This window comes from Castor canadensis, chromosome 1 (genome assembly GCF_047511655.1).
Source record: "Castor canadensis chromosome 1, mCasCan1.hap1v2, whole genome shotgun sequence".
Lineage (NCBI taxonomy): Eukaryota > Metazoa > Chordata > Mammalia > Rodentia > Castoridae > Castor > Castor canadensis.
Genome location: NC_133386.1, coordinates 33,589,199 through 33,616,115, shown reverse-complemented (window position 1 = coordinate 33,616,115; position 26,917 = coordinate 33,589,199). Strand labels below are relative to the sequence as shown.

The following is a 26,917-nucleotide window of genomic DNA, read 5'->3' as shown; positions in this document are numbered from 1 at the left end:
GAGTATTCATTGTGAAGTGTTTTCAGTCTGCTTCAAAATGCTCAAGCCATGTTTTTCACCACACAGAGTCACCTCTTGCCCTTATGAGTGCTCAGTGAGGCAGCCCAGGTTTGTAATTCCTTTCTGTGTTCTCTATGCATATTGTGAGCATTTCCATCTTTAAGAAGAAAGTGAGACAATCTCTTACACCGTGGAATCCAGACTGGGGCCAGCTGCCACTCAAACTCAAAACACTGGGCCACTTTATAATAAAATCAGAGATGAACTAGGCAAAGGATTGGACATCCCGACAGTAGGAAAAAAAATTTTGTAGACCTGGTGGAAAGGATTGCTAAAGAACTAAATGTCTCAAACTGCTGGGTGTGCAGAGGTGCATGAGTGAGGAATGGCCTTGGAAAGGGACCAGTTTAAAGGCCCACCAACTTTTATTGTGGAATCAATCTATAACTAGACAAGAGAGTAACTGACTTCAGACCTGGATTCTTACATCAGAAGTAATTGGGGAAGAATGTATCAAAAGAACTGAGTCAGAGTATGAAAAGTGTGGGGGAGAACCCTTGTAAGGGGTACTCTCTTGGAATGGGACTAATCTCACCTGGTGGCCCAATCAGTCTAAATGTTAGTGGACACTGCCCCTGTTGGAAAACAGTTCCCAATGTCATTGCTCTCCAACCCATGACAGCCGAGGTGAACCCATTCTGAGGCATCCCTGAAACTGGCAAATATTAGAACAACATCACCAATACTGACCTGGGGTGGTAGAGGGCATCAGATGGGTTATTTTGGATATGTGGGAAGAGAGCTTATACCAAACTCCTTAGGATTTGGAAGGGAAGATCTACTATAGGAGCATCCAGCCTGGGTTTTTCCTCTCACCCAACCACCAAGGGGAATAGCTGGGGATTCCCCTTTATGAAACTCTGAGGCATAGAATAAAAAGGGACCTCACGGTGGGGAGCCAACAGAGATGAGGAGAAGATGAACAGCCTCCCCAGAGGATTATTGAGACCTATGGACCAGCCACCTGGGCACAGGATGGGAGCTGGGGTTACCAGACTCCTATCTATATGCTCAACAGAATTATTAGGTTACAGGCAGTTGTGGAAATTATTATCAACCAGACTGCCTCTGCCCTAGTGCTACAGGCCAAGCAACAAACCCAAATGCGAGCAGCTATATATTAAAACCGCCTTTTAGCTGGGGAAGGGAGAGTATGTGGCAAGTTCAATGGATCAGACTGTTACCTCCACATAGATGACAACAGTCAAGCAGTAATGGAAATTGCCACTAATATTAGAAAGATGGCACATGTACCCATACAGGTGTGGAAAGGATGGGATCCAAACAGTCTGTTTGGCAGGTGGTTCTTTGCCTTGGGCGAATTCAAAACCCTGATAGGAGTGGTGAGTCTAATCTTGGGAGTGTGTCTGATGTTACCCTGCCTGGTTCCCCTGGTATTGCAGTCTATCAGGACCATTGTAGGGGCCACTATAGAAAGAAAAATGGGCTCCCATATAGTGATGGTATGGAAACACAAACCCCTAAGTCAAGATGATGCTCTTTGACCCTAGGTGGGTTTGAGCATCAAAGTGGGGAATAATGTAGCAGGGAGGAGGACCAGAAGAGAAACAGACAGGCCTGTGTTCTGAAAAAGTATCAGGAGGGAAGGGATGGCAGAGCAGAGAGATAAAACCTAAAGAATGAAACGTGAAGGGGGTCATGTAACTCTAGGGATAGAAGGGACTCAGCACTAGGGTGAAGTACACTACAGAATTGCATATAACCATATATGGGTTAAACCTTGGGGCTTTTTTGTTTTTGTTTTTGCCTCTGCAACCTGTTTGCAAGGATATATAAGGTGAGACCCCTTTGTTCTCAGGGCTCAGCCTTTGGACACAAGTCCCCTGAGTCTGTGCCTGCAAAATAAACTGTTGCTTCCTTGCCTCAGTGTCCTGTGTCTCTGTTCGAGTTTCCCATAACGCTTTAACCATTCTATCTTTTACTAAGGGAGACTGGCATGAGATTCTGAAATATTGTGTAAGAAAATGAATAGTAACTGTATATAGCACAGGCTCTTTGCAGGGAGGAGATTCAGAATGAAAATAGTGGGAACTGGGAGCATAGCTTGGTGGTACAGCACTTCCCTAGCATGGGTAAGGCCTCGGGGTCAATTCCCATCACTGCAAAAAAAAAAAAAAAATACAAGAAGATTAAGGTGTCTATGTTCTCATTTCATCAACTAATGCATGATTTTTGGAGTCTAAATACTAAAGAGTATTTGTGAAGGATTCCAGATCTACTCATTTATCATCTAAAGAAAAACCCTGATTAAATGCCACTGAATTCCACATTCAAGAAGAGTTAAATTAATTGATTTTGTGTTATTTATATTTTGCCACAATAAAAAACAAATAGAAACTTGAAGAATTTACTGGATTGTGTCAGGAGAGGGAGACACACTTTGGAAACTAATATTAATCCATACAATTGTTTAAAACAAACTTCGTCAAGTAGACCAACAATTTTTAAATGTGTTGAGTTGAAACTGAAACAAAAACAAAGTGAAAAAAGGTAATAAAAGCAAAGATATATGATTTTATTATGAAATTAAAACACAAAGAGACCCTTAATTAGAGAAAACAGAGAAGTATTACTACAAATAGCATCTCATTAGTGTCACTTAAACTGCAAGGGACAGCTTCAAGCTCACGTGTGATTATAAAGTTAGCCAACTAGTTTTATAATAAAATACATTCCAATACCATATATTGTGGTCTATGAGATTTTTTTAAAAATGTGACTCACAGGTCTCTTCCATAAGACACGCCAGTAGGCTGGTGCAATTACTTTGATGTCTGAGGGGCAGGTGTAGCAGCCCCTTAGACACTTGGCCCTCATAAATTCTCTTCAAAGGAGACAACACTTCTAATCTGCAGGACTTTAGAGCAACTTCTTCATTCTACAACCTTAACCAAAAATTCTAGTATCTATAACTTACACAGACAAGCAACTACACTTAAATGATTCAACATCACATGACTTACATACACACATCAAACACATTCTGATTCTCTTACTTTTGCCATTCTTAAAAATATAGCATTCTTTGGGGTTTTCTTTGGGGAGGGTAGTTTTTTGGTATTATACTTTTTGGTTTTTGACACTTCTGAAGTTTGAACTGAAGGCCTCTCACTTGCTGGGCAGTAAGTCTTCCACTTGTGCCAGATCCCCCAGCCCTTTTTCACTTTTTCCCTGTGTTTTTGCCAGGACCGGACTCAGATAACAGACCTTCCACCTGTATAGCCTTCAGTGTATCTGGGATTATAGACATAGCCATTAAGCCCAATTTTGTGGTTGACATTGAGTCTTACTAGCCTTTTTTCCCGGCTGGACTTAAACTGTGATCTTTCTGATCTCTGTCTCCTGAGTAGTGGGATTACAGGCATGATTCACTGTGCCTGGTTAAAGCATGGTTTAAAATTGGCTTATCTTGATTTTCTAGGTTTTCCTTATAATTGGGGTAACATGTAACTGATGAAAAATAATCAATAAAGAAAAAATAAATACAGTTAATCATATTAATGTGCTCATCCAAAAAATAGAAAAGATACTTTCCCAGAAACAGTTACAGCACAGCAGTTAAAAAATTGTACTAATTTTAAAACAAGCAAAACTTCTGAAATTTTATTTCTTCATCTCCTAGAGCTGTTACTTCTCTTAATCAAATGTGAAAAATAAAAAAGGAAAAATGGTGTTATGTTTTTACTTTCATGATTTGGCAGGAGATAAGTTTTGTTTCCTGTCACCTTTTCAGTGAGACCAAGGTTGGGATTCCCTGTGGTTTAATTGCACCCCCCAAAAGTTCATACACAGGAAACAATCCCCAAATTCCTATGAAAGTGGACCTTAGAGAGGCAGTTTGGATTCCCTGAGGTCATGAGGGAATTACATCATAACCCCGTTATATCATGTGGGTTTACATGAGGGACAGACCTAAGCTCGCCTGCCTGCAGGCTGACCACATGATGACCTCCACCAAGGTACGATGCAGCACAAGTCTCTCACCTGATGTCAGGCAGGTGTTTGGTACCATAATGTCAGACTTTCCAGCCTCCAAAACTGTAAGCTTAATAAATATCTATTTTTTATATATTACTCAGTTACAGGTATTTTATGATAGCAACAGATACACCACAATCAGCTTTGGGCTATACTAAGTTAATGGATTTACTTTTTTCCACTGCTTTTTGTAGTCAGATAACCCAGGACCACAAAGTAGAAAAAATCAGCTCCTGAAGAACAAGTAGCGCCAGGTAACGATCACAGCTTCCTCCTCATCCTGTCCAGTGGTTACTGAACAGTGCAGGGCCACACTCACTGGACATCCTTGCCCCCCTCACCCATGTTTGTTTCTGCCCTATTAGAGGTTTGAAACAAGTTGGTAAATTTTTTTAGGTACCTAGTGAGGGAAGTGCAAAATTAAAGTTATTTGCTAATTCTTCATGGCCTGCTGTAGCCTTTCACTCATCATGGAAACATTACCTCCCTCACATGAGTCCTGTATCAAACGCTGTTATTTTGCTTCTGCTTGGTCTCCTACTGCATCCTAGTTTTAGATCTGACATGTGGATTCAAGAACTTGGTTTTCCATCTTCCTCATTGCTCAGTTTCTCTACCTACTTCCAGGACTTTCTCCCTGGGATTCTATACTCGAATCTCCAACTAATTCCTTTGTTGTCTTCTTGGAGGGGCACTTTGCCAAGGCTGTGGTCCTGATCCATCCCTCACAACTGGCCAACTGTTCCTCAACCTGACCTCTGACCTGCTGGACTCGTCGTATCAATCTACCTGCCTTCTAACTGACCAAATTCCAGACATTGGCATCCCTGGCCTGCCATTTGATAATTTTTAGTCTAGATAACCTACAAAACAAAAGGTACCTGAGTTATTTCAAGAGGTGGGTGAAAGACACACTTGCATAGTCAATGACTTCATAATAAGAACTGTGGTTCAGCAAGAGACTGCACCAAGTGAAACAAGCACTGTATCTCGTTAGCAAAATGTGGAAGGTGCAGGAGATTGCCCAGAAATAAATGACGTCAGATAAGACATATCAAAATAGAAGTCAGGAGAAGCTGGGAACTGGTACCTACTCCCTTTTAAAGTATACATGTGCAAGCCAGGTGCTGGTGGCTCACACCTATAATCCTAGCTATTTGGGAGGCACACATCAGGAGGACTGCATATTGAAATCAGCCCAGGCAAATAGTTTGTGAGACCCTATCCCAAAAAACCCAACACAAAGTGGGGCTGGCAGAGTGGCTCGAATTAGAGCACCTGCCTAGCAAGCATGAAGCCCTGAGTTCAAACCCCAGTACCACCAAAAAAAGTGTAACATGTACAAAGTTAGTAGATAGTAACTTTGGTTGTTCCAACAAATCCTTTTGTTTTAGAATAACCACAAATTTCAAAAAAAAAAAAAACTCTAGATAATATCATGGGGGTATTAGTGGGGAAGACACAGAACAGCATGTACCATTTGAGTAAGTATAACACAAAACAAGAATTTGAATAATAGTTGTCTCAACTCTGTAAAACCCACCAACAGAGCCAGAGGCTCGAACCTTTTCTCCAGGCTGGAGGAACTGCTCCACTCTCTCACCCTGTGAGTTATGCATATTTACAAGAATCACAAAGCTATTTGAGGTATTTGGACCTATTATTTTAATCAGGGAAATTGCACAATATTATTGGTAAAGCATGTGTTCAAAAAGAATTGCTCTGTGAAAACTAAGTTAAATGTCATAGGAATCCACCACAAAGGCAGGCTGCCGAGTTGTTGTTGAACTTGAGCAAGGCAATTACACTGGACAGGGAAACGAGTAAAAGCCAACGATGATGCTCCCCCGTCAGAAGAGGCTTTAAGCTCTAGTATGAGATTGTTGTTTTCATAAAACCCCAAAATATATTTATGGCTGTATTGTATGAGCAAGGAGAAATACACACAGAGCAGGTTGTAAATATGAATTTCCTATTTTTGCATAATTTTGTTTTGAAAGTGGTTATGGGGGTGAAGGGCAAAGACTGTAGGTAAGAAAAAGTTACACAGTAAATATCATAAGGAGAATCATGCGAGATTGTTAAGTGTGTGTGTGTGTGTGTGGTACCAAGGTTTGAACGCAGGGCCTCGTACTTGTCAGGCAGGAGCTCTGCTTCTCAAGCCACACCCACTCCACTCCATTTTGTTTTATTTTTCCAATACAGTCTCGAGTTTTTAACCAAGCCAGCCTGAACTATGATTCTTCTATTTACGCCTCTAGCATAGCTAGGGTCACATGTGCACACCACCGCACCCAGCTTAGTACTGAGATGGGGTTTCACTTACTTTTTGCCTGGGCTAGCATCAAACCATGATTCTCCTGATCTCTGCCTTCCAAGTTGGGATGACACATGTGAGCCACTGCTACCAGCCAGTCAGTCATTAAAATATTAATGGTAGTTACTGTCAAGTGATTTTAACTTTCATACATTTATCATTTAAGTATTTTACAGTGAACATCATTTCATATAATTATATGAAAAGGAAGATATTTTTGCTGGTTTTTTTTTTTTTTTTTTGCTATAAAAAAGTGAAAACAGAGACGAGAGAGGAAAAAAAATCAACACATAGACATTGCAAGAAAATTACTTTTGATCCTTGCTGACAGAACGCCTGCTATTGTATCAGGGGGACAGATGTCCGTGAACCACCTCCACTATCCCCTTCCAGAACCTAGGGCCCCATCCCTCAGGGAACCAGAGCGTTGTTCTTTTAAGCCACTTATGCTCTTATTTTTAGCACCACACTTCTTGTCCATCTTTACTTGCAGTGTTTTTCAAATTATTTTATTGGCATATAGTAATTGTGCAAAGTGAGGGGTTTCATTATGATATTTCCGTACAGGCATAAAATATAAACCAATCATTTCACCCCCTCTATTTCTCTTTCTTATATCCCTGTCCCCAGACCCCATTTTAACTTCCTTGTAAATTTTTTTAATGGGTTTCACTGTGACCTTTTCATGTGTGCATACAATAAACTTCAATCATCTTCTTCCCTTCCCACATGCTCAGGTCAAACCCACGTTTATTGCAGCACTATTCACGATAGCCAAGTTATGGAATGAGACTAGGTGCCAAGCAACACATGAATGGATTTTAAAATGTGGTTTATTTATGCTATAGAATATTATTCAACAATAAAGAAGAATGTAATTTTGTCACTGACAGGAAATGGATGGAACTGGAGATCATCACATGAAGTGAAATAAACCAGACTGAGAAAAATACTGCAGACTTTCTTTTATATGTGGAATCCAAATCTACCTGTAGTATTTTACTAGGAAATTAACTTTGCCGGTTAATCTATAGTCAATAGATGTATTTATAATTCCAAGTCAGCTTGTCTTCTGCTGGATTTCCATTACTTAATTCTAAGGCCAGAGCCAGACTCATGCCTAAAATCTTAGTTACTTGGGAGGCTGAGATAGGAAAGAGCGAAGTCTGAGGCCAGTCCTGAGCAAATAGTTTGGGAGATTCCCATCTCCAAAATAACCAGAGCAAAAAGGACTAGAGGTGTGGCTCAAGTGGTAGAGCACCTGTTTTGCAAGAGCAATTCCCCGAGTTGAAACCCCAGTTCAATTAAAAAAAAAAAAAATTCAAAGGCCAGTTCTTCATCAGGCAATGACTGTCACAGGTTATAATCTAATTGTAAGAGCAATGAATTATTTTGGCTTCCCAATAACGAGCCTCAAATTGGAAGGTGCTTTGTGTTAATTGCAAGGGACAGGGAACCCTGACATTAACTCCAATAAAACATTTCCAAATATAAATGCGAAAAACATTCTGAGGAAATCTTGATTCTTTTTAAAAGAGATCACTTTAAAAGAAAAAATATAATGGGGAGCAAATTCTATGAGAAAGATTATAACGATACAACAAAGCCAATTCTAATTCAACAAGATCTGGGAGCAGAAATAAGAATCCGGTTCTCTTTACTATATCACAGCAATTCTTTGGAGGTCTTAGGGAGTAAGTATTCACGTGTTTTTGAACATTTTTTCCAACATTTTCCCTCTGCGGTGAATCTCAACACTTAGATTTTAATACTGCTTGCACATGAACAAACACCCCTCAGTCTATTCTTTCTTCTCTACTAATATCGTGTTAGACAGGCTGACACAGCAGCTATGGTTCACATGTATGGCACGTACTGTGCACTAGGTACTTTACCTAAAGTGAACGGAGATGGGGAGATATTTAGGCTCACAGAAGTTACCTCATTTATCCATGTTTCCATACAGATACCAAGTAGTAAAACTGGAATTCAGACATGTCTTGAAGCCTCTGAATTCCACGGAGAGCAGGTACAATGGTACACAAGGTCATAGCACAAGACAATGACTTGAATCTTCCAACCCTCCATTTTCTCTCTCTCTCTCTCTCTCTTTTTTTTTTTTTTTTTTGTGCTACTGGAGTTTGAACTCAGGGACTCATGCTTGCTAGGTAGGTGCTCTGCCACTTGAGCCACTCCACCAGCTGATTTTGGGTGTGTGTGTTGGGTTTTTTCCAGATAAGGTCTCAAGAACTATTTGCCTGGGCTGGCTTTGAATTTCAATCCTCCTGATTTTTGTCTCCTGAGTAGCTAGGATTACAGGCCGTGAGCCCTCCATTTTTGCTGTTAATTCAAAGAGTCAAAAATCTTAGTATATTTCATAATACTAGTTTTACTTTTTAAAAAAGAGCAAGAGAATGAAATTAATCTGGAACCTCCAAGTGAAAAAGTGCAGAAAAACATATACATACATTTTTTTAAGTTTAAAAAAAGCATTTTGTCACCTTGAATGTGATCTAGAACTGTTTGTCTCTGCATTTCTCCAGGATGACTCAAGAAGTAAAAGCAGAATATTCTAGCGCTACTGTAAACTGGTAGTAATTGTCCAGGTCCACTGTAAATCCATCCATTCACTATGAGTTAAAAGGACCAGTACCAGAAAGAAACACATTCACACCATAGTATGATGGAAACCCTTCCATGCCGAGGCTCCCGGGGGAGACACACACACACACACACGTACACACATGAACACACACACACACACAAACACACACGCACCCCAGGGGGCTGCCTTTGGCTTATGTGAGAGTTCTGACAGACACTGATCCTGCCTGTTTCACTCCATGGCCTTTCTCATCCCAATCATTTGGTTTTATTTCAGTCGCAAACACAGCACACAAATGTTGTTGTATGTAATATTAATGTCAAGAGCATACATTCCTAGCTCATTCAAGAATGCTTTCATTTTCTCTGGGAAGAAAATATGATTAATTCTACATCTATCTTCTCCTGAAAGTAAGAGCTCAGTCGGAAGATGAGCACCATAATGGACAGAGCCATTCTAAGTCTCATGTCACAAGTAGAAACCAAACACAAAAATCGGCCAATCGGATTAACAGGATGTCAGGGTTTGCAAATTAACTGCTTGCTTTTTTTTTTCCTCTACAGCCAATTACTGCAAAAACAATGTGGTTATGGTAGAAGAATCCCGAACCTGAGCTTCAAGAGTCCTGCATTCTAGTCCTGGCTCTACACAAGCCTCTTCTGTGACCATGGCCAAGTACCTTAACTTCTTTGGGTTTTTTCCCCCCAATATGTGAGAAGCGTGGACAAATAACTTTTAAGATCCATTGCAGTCTTCTACCTTGAACTTTCACTTGAACCAAGTGTGAACTTTTATTATCACTGCCTGGCACTCCCATTAGGAAAAAAGGAAAAACAAAAAGAGATCACTGTTACAAATCTGTTCTAATCTTGCAAAAATAAATACAGATCATGACAGCTGGAGAAAGGTGTGAAAGGAGCTGTGTGGTAATCCGATGTCATTGATCAAGGACATAACCAGACTATGCAGAATACAAACGAGGGTGGAGGTGCTCCTCGATTTAAACAGGTTCTGTTTCATAATAACTAATAAGAATAGAAAACAGCTTACACTCAGCCACATTAGAAATTGCTTCCCGTTGTCTCCTAGGCCTGTGGGGGAAGGGAGCCTGCAGAACTGCGTTCTCATCTGCAGTTAATTACTCACCCGGTTTTCTAAGCCATGTTCACCTTTCCTTTCGAGCTTTCATTTAAGGATCTCTAAGAACTTCTGAGTATTAATTATAACACTCTCTTGAAATAATTTTTAGCTTTGATTAAAAATTACGTGCTCTACTTTCGGTTACTGTCTTCAGGTGTGGGGCCTCAAGAATCCAAGATTTAGCATGGGATGAGCGGCAGCCAGTTCTCCACTTTCCTCTCCCCCTTGAGCTTGCACCAAAATAACACATCATCATAATCTGTTACCACTCACCCCTTGGTTACTTTGAAGAAGTAATTTATGACTAACTTTCTTAGGCACAGGTCAGCATGCAGGTGGGCGCCCTCTTGGCATGAGATGCTCTGGAGCTTAGAGAAGATATATTTCCCATCCTGAAGATTTTCATATTTGTGTTGCCCACTGAGAAATTAGAAAAAAAATCAAGGTTGCTTAATAATTGCTATGCATACAATTTGGGAGATGAATGAGATGAACTGGGTTCAAAGCCCAAGAAAGCAGCACCTACACATTAAAAAGTCTATTTTATCTGGCTAGGAATATCAGAAGCATCATCTTATCTGTAAGACATAATAAGATATGGTGAAAATGGTTTTTTAAAAAAAAAATGTCTCTGGGATCCAGCGCTGGAGTCGGGGAGGGACATGATTACAGATGTGAGGAAGAAGCAGAAGAGCTAGAGAAATGTTCAATCCTGGCCTTCAAATGCCACTTATCTCAAGGGAGTATCGTTCTGATGTGGCTCAAGATTGGACAGTAAGAATCAGATACAACTGGCTCTTGGGCTTGGTAGCCATGAGACTCTGAGCTTATTACTTGACCTCAGTTTTCTTATCCATAAAATGAGATAATAATCAAACCCACTCCCGCACAGAATTGGTAGCATAGTTAAATGAGGTAATACAAATGAATACTAGCAAATGTTGATCACAAGTAGGTACATAATAAATTGACTCTAAAACTTGCTTTAAAACAACTGGCCCATCTTTCCTACCAGTGTTTGGCCTTTAATGGTTTACATAGCTGTGAAAAGCAAAGGCCCCCTTGGGACATTCCCTCCATGAAACCTGTTTCTAAATGACGTTTACATTTTTGCTTATTTGAAGGAACAAGGCTTAAACTAATCCTCCTTACCATGACAGCCATTATTTCTATGCCTTTAGGGACATTCAGAAAGTGAGGTGAAATTATCAACCTGGACCTCATTAAGACATCTCATCTGAATTTCATCCTTTGTCTCCACCCATGTGATCTCCTTCCCTGGTGTTCCATCTTCTGTGTGTGACCTTTTACTCCGCCTCCCTAGACTCTCTGCATATGCCTCAAATGAAGCACCCAAAAGGAACTAGGAAAAATTCTGAGAAATGGTTGAAATATAAATAATTTGAGTGCACGGAACCCAAAGACTTCAAGTTTCATGAACGAAAAACAAAGACTTTTAGAGACTAAATGCATACACTTTTTTATTTTTGGAGTGATAAGGATCAAGCCAGGGAGCTTTTTGGTTATGTGCTTGTGCCCTAGGTAATGTCAAAAGCCTACATTACTGATAACGTATTTTAAGCCAGAAAGGTGTAGCAATTCATTTTATAGAGTTCATAAGAGTATTCCTTGACTCTGTCATCTTTTTCATATGCTCAGTGCACTTTAGTTTTGCTATAGTTCAGGCCAGAGTCATTTAATCGAAATGATGCCAGGGGATTTGGATAGTTAATGCTCTGTCAAACATAAGGAACTGACTCTCTACTTAGATTTATCAAGTTCCACTCAAATTAGAGATAATGGAGAGCTTTATATCGGTAAAACAGAAGGTCAGGTGTTCTTTACATTAGTTATTAGTAGACTGAAATCACCAATGATCCACTTCAGAAAATAAATTCTGTCACAATTTGAAATGAAGGTTACATACATGCTATAAATGTCGCCCATCTCTTTTGTTCTCATGCACCATCTAGTGGCACTAAAGGGAATTGTAAACTGAATTCTAGCACCCAATCCTGGACGGAAAAAAAAAAAAAATCTCAAAAGAGAGCATCTAGTCCAATGCCCAACCCTCATTTTTCACGTGAAACCGAGTTCACTGCTTCCCAGAGATGAAACACAGACAATTACTGATAGATCTAGGATTAGATTTTTTTCTGGGAGACTGGGGAGTCGTCTCAATTTTAACCTCTTGACGTTATTTACTATTTATTCATCGTGATCAGTAGTTCAGTGGTACAAAACTGATATATACAATGTTCACTAAAGGAAACAGAGTGACTTTGGTGTAAGAAAATTAACTCTGATTTGGAGCAAGTTCTATACTTTACCCAGATGCAGTTCTAGCATTTGTAAAATGGGTAAAAATATGTCATCGTCATCTACTTCATAGGGTTGTCATGAGGAACTTTTAAGAAGAATGTGCAAGGTCTCTGTTAAAGGGACTGTGAACCACGAGTACAGTTAATTGATGACAGTCTTTTTAATGCTGAATGAGTATCATTATAAAATGGAAGCCAATCCACTGCTGGCTCAGCACCCAGACAGATGTATCAGATACAAACTGTGCAGTAACTAGTGTCCTTTCTCCTGACAGTTCTTCCTTCAATGTCCGGAGCTAGAGCAGTCACTGTGGTGCTGATGGGGGTGGCTCCAATTCCCACTCTCACTTACCAGTTAAGTGACCTCAGACTTTCCCCTTGACTTCTCTGGAAGTTTCAACATCTGTCAAATAGAGAGGCTGCAGAACCCTTATTAATGGAATTAGTGCCCTTATAAAAGATGGCAGTTGTCCGTTCTGCCCTGTGAGACACAGTGATGTCAGCAGTCTGCAACCCTCACCAGACCTGACCATCTCACAGTCTGATCTCTGACTTCCTAGTCTCCAGAACCGTAAGAAATAAATTTCTATTGTTTATTTTTAAAAAGCAGGGATGCTGATACCTATCACTGGTTTGTTGTGAGGAATAAGTGTGCCAGTGTATGTTCCTGGCACGTCATATATAGAGCTTGTTAAATATTAGCTGGGATCAAAGCAAAACAGCAAGTCATTTATGTGGTTCAGTGTCCTAAATAACACTATTGGAAGCCCACTTGGATTCAACAAAACCTACATTTTGAAAAGCAAAAGTGTAAAAATAAAAAGCCTACTAGAGTACAAAGGCTGATTGCCTTAATCAGAAGTTACGGGGAAAATACTTAAGGCGTTTCTAATATATTATTTAAAACATCGTCTTGAAAAATATTTTGGACAGAGGTATTTCTGTTTTAGAGTATCATTTCCCTCATTTCTTTCTTTGTGCCTCCCACTGTGCCATGTGCTTTTTGGCTATTATATTGCAATTTCATAAGGGAGGAGAGTGTGACCATTTTCTAGACTGAACAGATGAGGAGCTGAAGCTTTAGAGGAATATGTTCACAGAGTTGGTGTGTTTTAGGGGGGAGACAAAAATGATTTAAATCCAGGAATGTGGACTGGACATGTGGCTCAGGGGTAGACTGCTTGCTTAGCATGCACAGGCCCTGAATTCAATTGAATTCAAAAAATTCAACATATATATAACTTAAAAAGCAAATATTTTTACTCTGTAGAGTAAGTCTAAGAATTTATTTAAAAATCAAAAATAAGTCTACTAAGGATGTGTTTTAATATGTTTGGGCTGCCTATAATGAAAATATTATAAACTAGGTAAACAACAGAAAATTCTCTCCATTCTAGAGGCTGGAAGTCCAAGATCAAGGCAGAGTTAGTGTCTGGTGAGGGTCTATTTTCCAGTTTAAAGACGTGACATCTTGCTCTACCTTAGTGGAAGAGCTAGTTATCTCCCTGGATCTCTTCTCTAAGGGCATGAATTCCAACCATCAGAACACTGTTCTCATGAACTAATCACCTCCCAAAAGTCTCATCTCCTAATACCATTACCATGGGGGTTAGGATTTCAACCTATGAGTTTTGGAAGGACACAAACACAGCAGGTTTTGTTCTGTTGTATCCTCTAATTAGTGTTCTAAAAATTACGCCAACTATATCAGGGAAAAGATTTGATATTATCTGTTTCAGATCTCAAAAACTAAGTTATCTATTTTTGTGCAAATAACACATCAAAATACAATGTATTACATCTCTTAAAAATATATAATACCATACAACTCACTTGAATAATTCTACATATTCTTTTTTTACTTACTCTATAGCATCTAAATATTGATTGAAATATCATCTTTTTAATTACGCTTTAGCTAGTCCCAAGTTCTTTTAGTAAATACATAGCAAAGAGAAACATGCCACAAGTAAAGCTAACTATTAATAGTAATAAGCAACTACTGGCATTTTAGTTTTTGTTTTCCTCAAGTTAGCCAAGCATAGTTATAAGAAAGATGAAAATGGCAAAATTAGGGTAATCTTACCTTCTTTAGCATTCAGTTAACACAATAATCAACAGACAGGGGCTACTTGCATAATTTTAGTGCTGACATGATAGACAGTGTAAGCCCAATAAATCACTCTGATTTTTTTTGTTGTTTATTTGTTTTTATAAGTGGCACTGGGGTTTGAACTCACCCTTGCTAGGAAGGCATTCTTGCTGCTTGAGCCACTCCACCAGTTCCATAAATCACTCTGCACACCAAGTCTACAATGCTGTGGCCAAGCATAGTTTCTAGAATTGAGCTCTTGAACAACGAAACACATTGAAAACTGTTGAACAACATAGGATAGGGAGAAAGGGTGAGGAAGCACAGTGAAGGAGGGTTAGATTGACTTAAGCACAATCTATTTACTGGTAAAATACCAAGGCAAAAATCCCACTGAACGACAAGTAGATACCTAAACGATGAAGGACAAGAATATAAAATAGGTCATGCTAAGGCGAGAGCAGTAATGCAGGGGGAGAGTAAATAAAGTGAATATGGTTGATATACTTTCTATGCAAGTATGAAAATGGAACATTCAAGCCTGTTGAAATACCATAAGAAGGGGACTAAGGTAGAAAGGAGAATAATGTAGGGGATGAACCAAATTGAGATATACATATATTCACACACATTTATATTTATAGAAATGTCACAATAAAACTCCCTGTGCAACTATCATAAACTAACAAACTGCTTTTTTTAAAAAATGAAGACAGGAAGGTAAAATAAGTCCTGTCCAGGGATTAGTACCAGTGGGAGGGGGCAGCGCATAAGGAAAGGTGAAGGAGGGTGAATATAATGGAAGTATTATGTATTCATGTATGAAAATGGAACAATGAGACCTGTTGAAACTATTCAAGGAAGGGGAGAAAGAGCCGGGCACCAGTGGCTCATGTCTGTAATCCTAGCTTCTCAGGAGGCAGAAATCAGGAGGATTGCAGTGCAAAGCCAACCAGAGCAAAGAGTTCTCAAGACCCTCTCTCAAAAAAACCCATCATAAAATAGGGCTGGTGGAATGGCTCAAGGTGTAGGCCCTGAGTTCAAACCCCAGAACCACAAAAAAAAAAAGAAAAAGAAAAGAAGAAAGAGGGATAAAAAAGAAAGATGGGTGAGTGAATTTAACTAAGATATGTTGTAAGTACTTTTGTAAATGACACAATGGATTCCCCCTTTTATTTTTAAAAAGAAAATTAAAAAAAAATTTTTTTAATTGAGCCCTTGAGAAATGAATCCGTTAGTGTAGTAGCTATGCTTGTTGTAAAAGGAAGACAAAGAGGACATCCCCATGTCTTTCCCCACTCCTTATAAGGTCCATAATATTTCATGGTTTGCATTCTCTTCACTATACTTATAAGTCTTTGTTAATTATTCTCTATTTTTTGACAAAAATTATATAAATATATCATTTACACCATGTTCCAAAATATGTATACATTGTGTAATACTTAAGTTGAGCTAATTAACGTATGGATTATCTTATATAGTCATCTTTTTGGTGGTAAGAACACTTAAAATCTCCTAACAATTTTTAAAACTATACTAATTGTTTTAAGCTGTAGTCACCATGTTGACAATAGAGCTCTTCAAGTTATTCCTTCTAATGGGCTTTCTATTACCTCATCAACCCATCATCCTTTGCAACCTTAGACCCTTGGTAACCACCCTTCATCTCTGCTCCTACAGTTTGACTTTTTAAAATTCCACATTCAAATGACACCACACAGCATTTGTCTTCTATGTTTGGCTTATTTTACTTAATATAATAATGTTCTTTAGATTCATTCATGTTGTTGCAAATAATAGGATTTCCTTTAAGGCTGAATAGTATTACGCTTGTATTTATACAACATTTTCTTTATCCATTTATTCATCAGTATACATAGGTTAATTCCATCTTTCAGCTATTGTGAATAATACCACATGAACAAGGGAATATAGATATCTTTTTGACATATTGATTTCATTTTCCTTGGATATATTCCCAGTGGTGAGATTGTTGGACCATATGGAAGTTCTATTTTTAATTTTTGAGGAACCTCCATACTGTTTTCCCTAATCGCTGTACTAATTTATAGTCCCACCATGATGTGTTTATTTATTGTCTTCCCCCATCAAAATTCAGGCTCCATGAAATCAGGAATGAATCCACTTCTAACCCCTGTGACCCCAGTGCCTAGAATAGTGGTCCCTAGCACCTAACAGGAGCTCAGAACACATTTACTGAGTAATGAATGAGACCGGAGACTATGCTAATGGTTTTAAAATGACTTTCTTTTTATGGGTAACTTTTCTCTCATACCCTTCGTAGTTATTGTCAGTTCTACGTCTCCAACCATTCTGACCATTCTCCTCATGCCTCAGTTAACAAGTGTGTCTGAATATGAAAACTCTTTACAGACAACGGTTTGATACTGAACTGTTAGCATTCTGCTTCTGAATTCTGAGGATGCTACTTCACTCTGAGTCAGAGACATTTCAAGCTAATTCTACCATTCCTTTTGAAACTTCTTTCTAATGTGTCTTCTCACCGACTAGCTGCTGTCATTCAGCAATGAGAGCTTTGCACATTTCCATCATGTTGAAAGTTAAGTTTATGTACTGAAACTTGAACCTCACAAATATCTTCCTCTTTCACCCAGACATCCACACAATCTGCACTTCTGTAATAAATCCTTGCTCTCTGAAGGAAAACCCATGCATCGTTAAGTACTGTGAGAGAGACAAGTCCACATTCATAACTTAATTCAGACCCACACACACCCCACCACCAAAATTATACCTAAAGTAACTAGACTGACCATCATCTGTGATCACCAACTTGGAGGTAAATTTCCTTTTGCCAAACCTGTAAAGAAGACAGTGGGTAGCAGCAGGCTGGTGCTTTTTACCACAGCATGGTTTCTAAGGCCAGCCCTCACCTCATTTCCTGGGAGTTTGTGAGAATAACTTGCACAGAGGATCACATCCCTCTTGATGGAGCATGAGTGATTAAACAAATGCTGGCTTTGGTCTATCACACAGAATCATTCTAAACTTGGATGTATTACAGTTAGTGGTTTTCATCCTATTGAATTCTAAATTTCACTTGATAGCCTTTAAAATAAGCCTTTTTCTGACAAAACTCATTTTGTTCAACCAGAATGTACACCTACAGCTGGGCACAGAGCTGCCAGCCTTGCAAAGCTCCTTGGGGGAAAAAGGCAACTCATTTACCAGCACCATCACATCTAAGGAGACTTAGAAATACTGATGTCTGGGCTCCAGTCTCAGAAAATTTGATTGAGGATGATTGCAGTGGGCCCAGGGAATGTGTATTTGTTAAAAGTTCATTCAGTACTGTCACTTCTGACCAACTCCACTCACCCACCTAGCTCATTATGTCTGAAGTCATTTGTGGAATCCAGTGACCTAAGACAAGGAAAAGAGCAGTAATAAGCACCTCATTTTGCTCTAGAGTTACAGACGGTCTCATTCATTTATTTGTGCGTCAGGCATCAGACTAAGATTCTACAGGAAACTAAAGATGAATAAAATACAGTTCACGTGAGCAGGACCAATTCCATAACTTAGGGGCTCTAGAGCAAAATAAAAACGCAGGGCCCTTCGTTTCAAAAGTATTAAGAATTTCAAGAAAGCAACAGCAAAGCGTTAAAACAAGATGAAGGTGTATCTGAGTGTAGGCAAAGTGTATTTATCTGGGGAATACACTAACCTAAACTACATTTCTAGGAGCAATGTAAAAAAAAAAAAAAAGTTTCATTTTGCTCTCAGAACAAGGAGGGCCCTCAGATCTATAGCCATGACACTGACCTAGCCTGAAAATAAGCAAGGAATCTAGAACTTCCCACCTGAGAAATGAAATTCAACAAGCAAAACTGATGAGCTATTCAAAATATATTTATGAGTCCAATAAGCTGTTCTAGTCAAATAAATAATTAGACCTTGCACTTCCACTGAGTATGCTGAAGACAGTTAAAACATTAACACTAACCATGAATTAACATTTTCCTTTGCTTTGGGATTTTCCTAGGAGCTATGGCTTTCTAGAAGCTATAAAAATAAATCTTCAGGAAGAAAGGTGTGGTGGTCTGCACCTCTAGTCCCCGCAATTCTGCAAGCTGAGGCGGGAGGATCGCTTAGGAAGGCAGAAAGGAAAAAAAAAGAACCCTTAAGAACAAAAGGTCTCTTGTAGAGCTGAAGGAAGCCTTTGCAAGTGATATCCATGGAAAAGATCTTCATTTCTACTTTGCTCTAAATATCCTTTCTAATCTTAATGAAATGTGAAAATTAAAAAGGAAAAAGTGTAAAAATACTGAAAACAGTGAGGCTAACCCTTGAATTAATTCAAATGCATGTAATAAATGAGTTCTTCCACACTACACAACATTATTATTGTTAAGCCATTTGTCAAACTCATCTTCCAACATTTCACATTAATAATCATGAGTCTATAGTATGCAATTTTTTTAGTTTAAAAAGTTGGTGGCTATTTTGTTGTATAGATTTGGGGACTTATAAAACCCACATCTTAGTATTTACTCCTATCCTGTTAAGACCAAAGAAAAACAAAAATGTATGCAGGCCTGCAGCATGGCAGAAATGCCTGCCCTTCATAAACACAGTACTTAAGAGTTTTCTGTTTGGCCCATGATTGGCAACCATTCTTGTGACCATGGCAAATTGCCAAGGACTTTTACACTTACTATTTTACTGTTGTTTTGCCTTACTTGTACTCTAAAATTGTACTCAGCTTCAGTGCATGGCAAGAAAAAACAAAACAAAAAAAACTTAACAGGGCCGGCCACACAGTAATGCTGAAATTGCAGTGGAGTGACCACTAATTCTCTAAACAAATGCATGTGGCAACAGGCCACTCCATGTTTCAAAATCATCTTAGGTAGTTGTCAAGGGTGCTTTTTCCCTGCATACTAAGTAGGAAGAGCCTGGAGAGAAAACCATTTCTAGAAGTCACTTGGCACTGTGACACCATGGAAGAGCAGCAAAACGTGAGCCAATCGTTCCCCTTCAAAATAAAATCTCACTTTCCAGGAAACTGGAAGGGAAATTCTGATACAGAATCACAATCAAATTTGCACAATGAAAACCCAAATTTACAAACTCATGCTTACCAAATTTACTAACAAAAAGAATTTTGCTGAATTGAACACAGTGTACTTTTGGATTGTATTTACATTATAGTCCACTGACAAATACAACTTCCATACAATCAACAAAATTTCAATTCAAAGTTTTTTCTTAAAATTGAGAATGTAATGAGATCTGTATCTATTGCTTCTCAAACAGGATCCCAGATGCTACTGACGTTATTGGTCTATTTAATTGATGCTTCAAACCCACACTGAGAATATCTCATACACACCTTACCCAGCAAAACCTATAAGGATAGTTCTGAAAGCACGACAATTAAGTGCCATTCAGAATCACTCTTTTTTAAATGCAGAACATCCTTAGGTATGCTGAGTTAAGTCTGGGGTAATAACCAAGCACATGTTTAAAATAAGAAATCTGTAAACTCCCAAGGTGAATCTGAAATACAGCTCAAGGTCCAGAACCCCTGTTCTAGACTAATCATTCTCAAAAGTGGCCCCTCAGTCAGCCACACCAGCAGCAACTGGGAACTTGTTCTGAATGCAACTTCCGTGTATCACTCAGACCTGTTAAATTAGAAACTCACAGGGGACAGAATGTGTGTATTGGGGAGAGGGAGGGGAGAACAAGCCCTTCAGGTGATTCTGATTCATGTTAAAGTTTGAGAATAACTGTTTAATCCAAAAATGAGTTTTGTCAAAATTGTCCTAGTGTTATTAAAACAAGTAAAGCAAAGCTACCAGACCTTTCACCAGGTTTTCTTTTATAGTTTCTATAAAAGAGCACGTAAATCTTAGAAATGCATTGTTCCATGCAAGGACCTGACAATTACCTTTTTGAAAATGTTCCTACAAGCAATACTTATCACTCTGATCTTAGCTTTTAGTTCCCTCCCCATATTGTGGCAAAGATTAGCAAACCTTACTGTACAAGACCAGAAAGTAAATCTTTTCACCTTTCCAGGCCATGTGGTCTCTGTGGCAAACACTCAACTCTGTCACATATAATGCATAAGTGAATGGGCGTGGTTGTGTTCCAATAAAACTTTATTTACAAAAACAGATGACCAGCCACATTTGGCCTAAGGGCTGTGGTTTAGCAGACTCCAAGATTTAAGAAGTAATAGGTTTGGTGGGAAAAAACAAAAACATTATCTTGCCACACCCATGAGTGCGCATTCTCCCACGAACACAAACTTATCCAATGTGGAACCTGCTTATAGATGAAGGATGACAGACTTTAAGAAAAAAGAGAAAGTGTCCATTCACTTGTCATTTATTCACATAGTAAACATCAATTAGGTGTCTACATGTACCTGGAAACATACATCAAAACTCAACCTGCACAGACCTGAGTCTAACAGAAGAAAAAAAATTAATACATAGAATGCAGCAGGCGTGACTAACAAGCTCTGAAGAGGCCACAAGACAGGTGACAGTAGAACTGGATCTTCAGCAATAAATAAGATTATGCTTTTTAGAGAGAAAGGTAAGGAATATTCCAAGTGGATGAAATAGTGAGCACAGAGGTTTACAGCTCAAGATTAACACACTGAAGAAAATAAGAGTTCAACATAGCTAGACCCCAAGGAAAACAGTGAGAAAAAGGAAACAGACAGAAAATGAAGGCAAACAGAGATGTACTGTGTGTGTCTGAGAAGGTTGGAGTTTGTGTGGATATGTGGTATTATTATATGTGCTGGAACCTATCATGGTCACTTTTAAGAACACAACAGTGGATCACCGTGGGACACAGAGAACTACATTGGACTAGAAATGTTTAACAGAGCCAGCAACATATAAAAGGAGTTAACTGAGCTAAAGTAGTAAGTTATAGAATGGACAGGAGAAAAAGTTGTGAGGATTTTTAAATTTGCACAGACATTCGTTCCTACTACCTGGAGGAGAAACAGCTAAAGAGGATTCTCTTTCTCATTTGTGATGCTTTATAAAAGGCAATATTCCTAACTTAGTAAATACACTAGGAGGAGCAAACTTAGAATACAAAGATAAACACTATTCTATTATGAATGTTGAATTTCAGATGTCTGGGAACAGACAAGGAAGTGTAGTGTTAGGCTGGTGGAGAGGCTCAAGCAGAAGGAACACCTGCCTAGCAAGCTTGAGGCCCTGAGTTCAAAGCCCAGTGCCACAAAAAAACAAAATTTACAAGATATGTAGGGTTAAAACGTTTTTTTTTTCATAGAGCAACTTATGTGAAATCACTCAAAGCTTGAAAATATAAACAATACTAACATTTTAAAGGAATAATCAAGAATGACATACCTGCAATAGCATCTTGACTTGATCTGCCTTGATCTGCTACCTCCCCATCTTCTCCACATCATGGTCCCTATCTCTCACACCTCCCACACCCCAAACACACACACACACACACACACACACACACACACACACACACACACACACACACTCCATTCTTGCCCCACTACTTAATGTCCATCTCTAGAATAAACCAAGATAGCAGACCACATCCCAGACTTCAACTTTGTTACAAGTTCAGATCATACATCTCTTCAAAGAGGGCTTTCCTGAAGTCACAGGCCATACCATTTCTCTGTCATCTCCTTACAGCAGCAAGAAATACAAATACCCAGATTCCAGCTAGACTTGTACATTTGAAAGGATGCTGGCCATGGCCCACACTTATCCTCTTTTTTTGGTCAAAACAATGTCACAAAAAAAAAATGGCAGGCTTTTCTCAAACCTTGGTACATGTCTGTATTCTGAACGTATTCCTAGCAGTGACCATCTGAAACTCACTGGCCAGGCTGAAGACTAACCTTGCCCTTAAATGCCTGGCAATCTTGGACAACAACGTATTGATCCTAGAACTAATTGGCTATTTCTGGCTTCTTGCCTAGATTCCGGCTAATGTTTGAGTATTTCTAGTTCTGTGTAGATACAATTATCCTTTCATTAAATTGCTAAAACCAAAGCTAGAAGTCATCTAAGTCATGGAAAATTCCTTTATTAAATCAAAAACAATCAGTGACCAGAACTAGGACTAAAATCTTGCACGCTACACAAATAGAACTGATTGATGCTTTTTAGACTAATGAAAAAATCTGGTGGAATAGTAGAGAAAGTTCTACATGTAATTCTTAAACACACTTTTGATCATATGGTCTTTTGAGATATATCCTTATTTAGGTTTTGCAAATGAACAAACAACAGCTGAACCTTGTTTCAACTAGTCCTAAACACTAGTTGAACACATCTCAATAATGGTAGAAATAAAAAGAAGAAGCAAGCACAAGTTCTTATTGAAGGGAAATATGTTCTGTGTATTAGGAATGAAGTCCTGGTCCTATTGGATTGTGAAAGGAGAAAATGGAATTCATTATATTTCAAGCATATGCTTCACAGACTAACTCATTCTAAGAGCTTATAAAATCATTCATTTCCTATGCGATGTGGAAATGATGCCAATAGTGGGTAGTCACAGATGATGAAATGGCCCCTGACCATTCTCACACCCTTTAAAAATGGGAAAGATAATGACTTGCACTGGCATAGTTTACTCTTGACTGTGTGTTATAATCAGGAGAAGAGGAAAGGAAGGGACAGAACTGCCTCCCTGTCCTCTGTATTCAAATGTGGAAATACAGTTTTTCCTGTCTTCTTCTACTTGAAGATATTCTAGGGCATTTAACATTAGAACACATTTTATGTCTAACTAGAATAGGAATGGTCACTTACAAAGGGACTTATATTCTGCAAAAAGAGATGGAAAGCAAGCTGAGGCAAGGGACTTGGGGACAATTGTTTTCAATAAGATCCTTGGTCTTTGGGAACTTCTCAAAAGGGCACTTCTTATGTTAATTTCAAAGAGGGATGCCTGCATGGGGACCTCAGTGAGAACAGGTAAAGGTTGGAGGCCAGACAATAAACACAGGACCCCAGGTTGCTTTTGTCTGGCCACAGGTTAGCAAAGAACTGAGAAGTGGGATGTTGCTAGTGAAAGCACTTGGGTATTTACACCAAAAAAGCAAGGAAGGAATGGCTTTCCCCAAGCTTCCAGGCAAATAATTGGACTTTAAAGAAGTTTCTCCCTTTGGTAGAAAAAGCCAGTTGACTGAAAGCAGTTAGGTTCTAGCACCCATGTACAAACAAGCAATAGGAATTTTTAGGCCTGTAGGTTGGTCCCTCCCTTTTCTTCCTACAGGCAGTGTCCCAGTTTGTGCTCTTTGTCCCTTTTACCTAGCTCTGTTAGAATGCTTCCACTGGCTGCAATTTTTACCTTTAACTGAACCTTTCCAGAGCTGAGACACACCTCCCTTGACTGTCTTTTCTGTTTTGTTTTGTTATTTTTTTTATTCATTTATTCACATGTGCATACATTGTTTGGGTCATTGCTCTCCCCTCCCTCCCTCCCCCACCTCTCCCCAACTCCTCTTGCTTCCAGGCAGAACCTGTTCTACCCTTATCTCTAATTTTATTGAAGAGAAGACATAAGCATAATAAGAAAGACAAAGCGTTTTTGCTAGTTGAGTTAAGGATAGCTATACAGAGAGATTCCTAGCATTGCTTCCATGTACAGATGTGTTACAACCCAAGTTGATTCATCTCTAACTGATCTTTACACTGGTTCCTGGTTCCTGATTCCCTTCTCATATTGACCTCTGTCGCATTAAGGTTTCTGTATTAGTTCCTCTGGAGTGGGGACACTTTCATGTTTTGGGTTTTCTGCCTATCTCCATACCTCCTGTATGTGCTCTCCCCTTGTCATGTGACCCAAGTCCAACCACCTTGCTGTTTTTGCCCTAGATCTAAAGTCCGCATATGAGGGAGAGCATACAATTTTTGGTCTTCTGAGCCTGGCTAACCTTGCTCAGAATGATGTTCTCTAGTTCCATCCATTTACTTCCCAATGATAGGATTTCATTCTTCTTCATGGCTGAGTAAAATTCCATTGTGTACAAGTACCACATTTTCTTAATCCATTCGTCAGTACTGCGGCATCTTCATTGTTTCCATAACTTGGCTATTGTGACTAGCGCCGCAATAAACATGGGTGTGCAGGTCCTTGACTGTTGTAATTCCGGGGTTCAGTTCCACATTCACAACAAATCTGCCATGGAAAACAGCAAGTGCTTCAGGGAGGCAGAGATTCAGAAATGAATCAGATTTTGTACCTAGGGTACATTTTGCCTATAATGATAGTGTCACTAATTCATGGTTAAATGGGATCACAAGAGAACCAGTCAGAAACACTAAATGTTGTTTTTAAAAAGCAGTCATCTGTCCAGAAATTCCAACTTTTTCCCAAATATTTACTACTCAGCATCACATATATCGTTGTCTTTTTCCTCCTCTTTTCTTGTTGCCTAATTAATGTTTTTTGGTTTTGTTTTGATAATAAAAAATCCTTAGCTACCACAGAGAAACAAAATGCTATCTTACATCAGTTATTGATAAGTTAGTGTTTAAATATATTTAGTCAAATACATTTGCTTTGTTTCTAAAGTCTCCAGTCTCTCTTTTTTTTCTTTTCTTTTCTATTTTTTTCAAATGAAGAGCCATTTAAAGATTGATTCCACATTTTCCTCCAAAAATACAAACACATAACTGCATTTTGAAAATGTTTCTTTACTTTTGCACCTATGCCTCTGCAGAGACCATCTTCCTCAACACTCAAAGAATGAAAGCTCATTACTTGTAATGTGTTTAAGTTTGTAGGCTCCCATCTACTACTTATTTCCTCAAAGTAAATCCTGAACACCTTTTAAAAAAAATAACCAGGTAATGCAGTATGAATATTTCATTTAGTCAGCCTAAGTTCAATGCTGATCAAGGTTAATGTTGAATCTTACCATTAATTGTCTCTTTTGGCTGTAAGTGAAATGGTAATTATCTGACAATTAATTCAATTGTTGTATCAGTTTACCTAGGTCACATGTAGTTCCTTTCTCTAGAATATGGCAGGAATCTTTTTATAAGAAAAAAAATTAAAGTACCCGTAACATCATCTTACAAATGGAAAGTTAAACGCTAGGTTGGAGGAAAAACTCTACCAAGCTGGTCTATTTCAGAGTCCAGAAACACAGAGGTTAGAAAGAACACCAACGCTTGTCTTTAGCTTCCACCAGGAAGGACTTTTTTCCCCTTAAATCCAAAGGTCCCTTGCCCCAGTCTTCGTTAAGAACAAACCCGTAGCGTGCGAATCAAGCCACAGATAGAAGACCCTCTCAGCTGTAGATGTCAAAGCTGATAAACGCACTAGATATAGAAAAGCAAAGATGCTTCCTTACCGGCGGTGAAAGCAGTGGACCAGCTTGGTCACCAGTGTCACCATCTTTCCCAGGTCAAGAGCGCAGGCCGCCAGAGTCACCAAAGTGGGGGAAGCGCTAATTACAGCTCCGTCAAGAATCTCCCCGAGCCGGTGCGACACGCCCCCTCGCTGTGGCTGTCACCCACCCAGCACTGTCAACCGCGATTCTGATCTGTCATTTCTGCTCGGTCCCGCGGCAGCGGCTTTAAGGGCTGGCAGAGGAGCAGGAGCACCGCGCAGCGCTGAGCCTCCGACGGCCTCCGCGTGCGACGTGCAGCTCAGCGGGAGCTCGGATGGCGCCTCAGAGATCCGCGATCCCGGAACCACAGCAGCTGCGGCCCGGCCCGAGCCCCGCGCGCTGGTGCGGTGCAAGCCCGAGCTCGCTCTGCGCGCAGAAAGCCGCCCATGCACTGAGCATGCTCCGCTGCCGCGGCTCCCCGCGCCTTCGACCCGCGCCATCTCCAGATGTGAAAGGGGCCGTGCAGAATAAGGGCGAGATTCAGTGCAGGTAGCTTTAAACACGGAGATGACCTCCATCCCCTCCCCTGCAAAAGGTGAGAGACATAGCGACAGAGAAAGAGAGAGAGAATCTACCTTGCTCTGCACTTGCAAAAAAAATTTTTTTTTGATGGATTGACATGAATAGCTTTTTGTCTTTAATTCAGCCTGCACAATTTAGTTGCTGCTGGGTGTAGGCAGTGAAAGGATTTAATCCTAGCACATCATGGTCACTCAAAGATTAGGTATGGATCTGTCTATATTTGAAGGTTCAGGCAGTGTGCCACAAATGAATTGATCTCTGCGCAAGGGTCGTCTGCTGCCTAGACAACTTTGTTAAAACAGCAAATTTTGCAAAGTAATTGTGCAGTGTCTGGACTTTAAATGCTAGCCTGTGTTATAAACTTGGCAGCTCAACTTCAGCAGTGTCTGGCTAATTGAGAGTTGCAAACACAACCCTTTTTGGGGGGGGTTGGTAAATG

The 26,917-nt window shown here is 39.4% G+C and overlaps 1 protein-coding gene across 1 annotated transcript in view; it reads right to left on the bottom strand.

Moving 5' to 3' along the window:
• The window catches only part of Arhgap18 (Rho GTPase activating protein 18), a 179,745-nt gene extending 153,695 nt beyond the window's left edge, over positions 1–26,050 (bottom strand). The window contains exon 1 of the mRNA XM_074074960.1: positions 25,918–26,050. Coding sequence (XP_073931061.1) covers positions 25,918–25,961 — 44 coding nt within the window. The 5' untranslated portion in view covers positions 25,962–26,050. The remainder of the gene's footprint in view (positions 1–25,917) is intronic.
• Between the last annotated feature and the right edge of the window lie 867 nt (positions 26,051–26,917).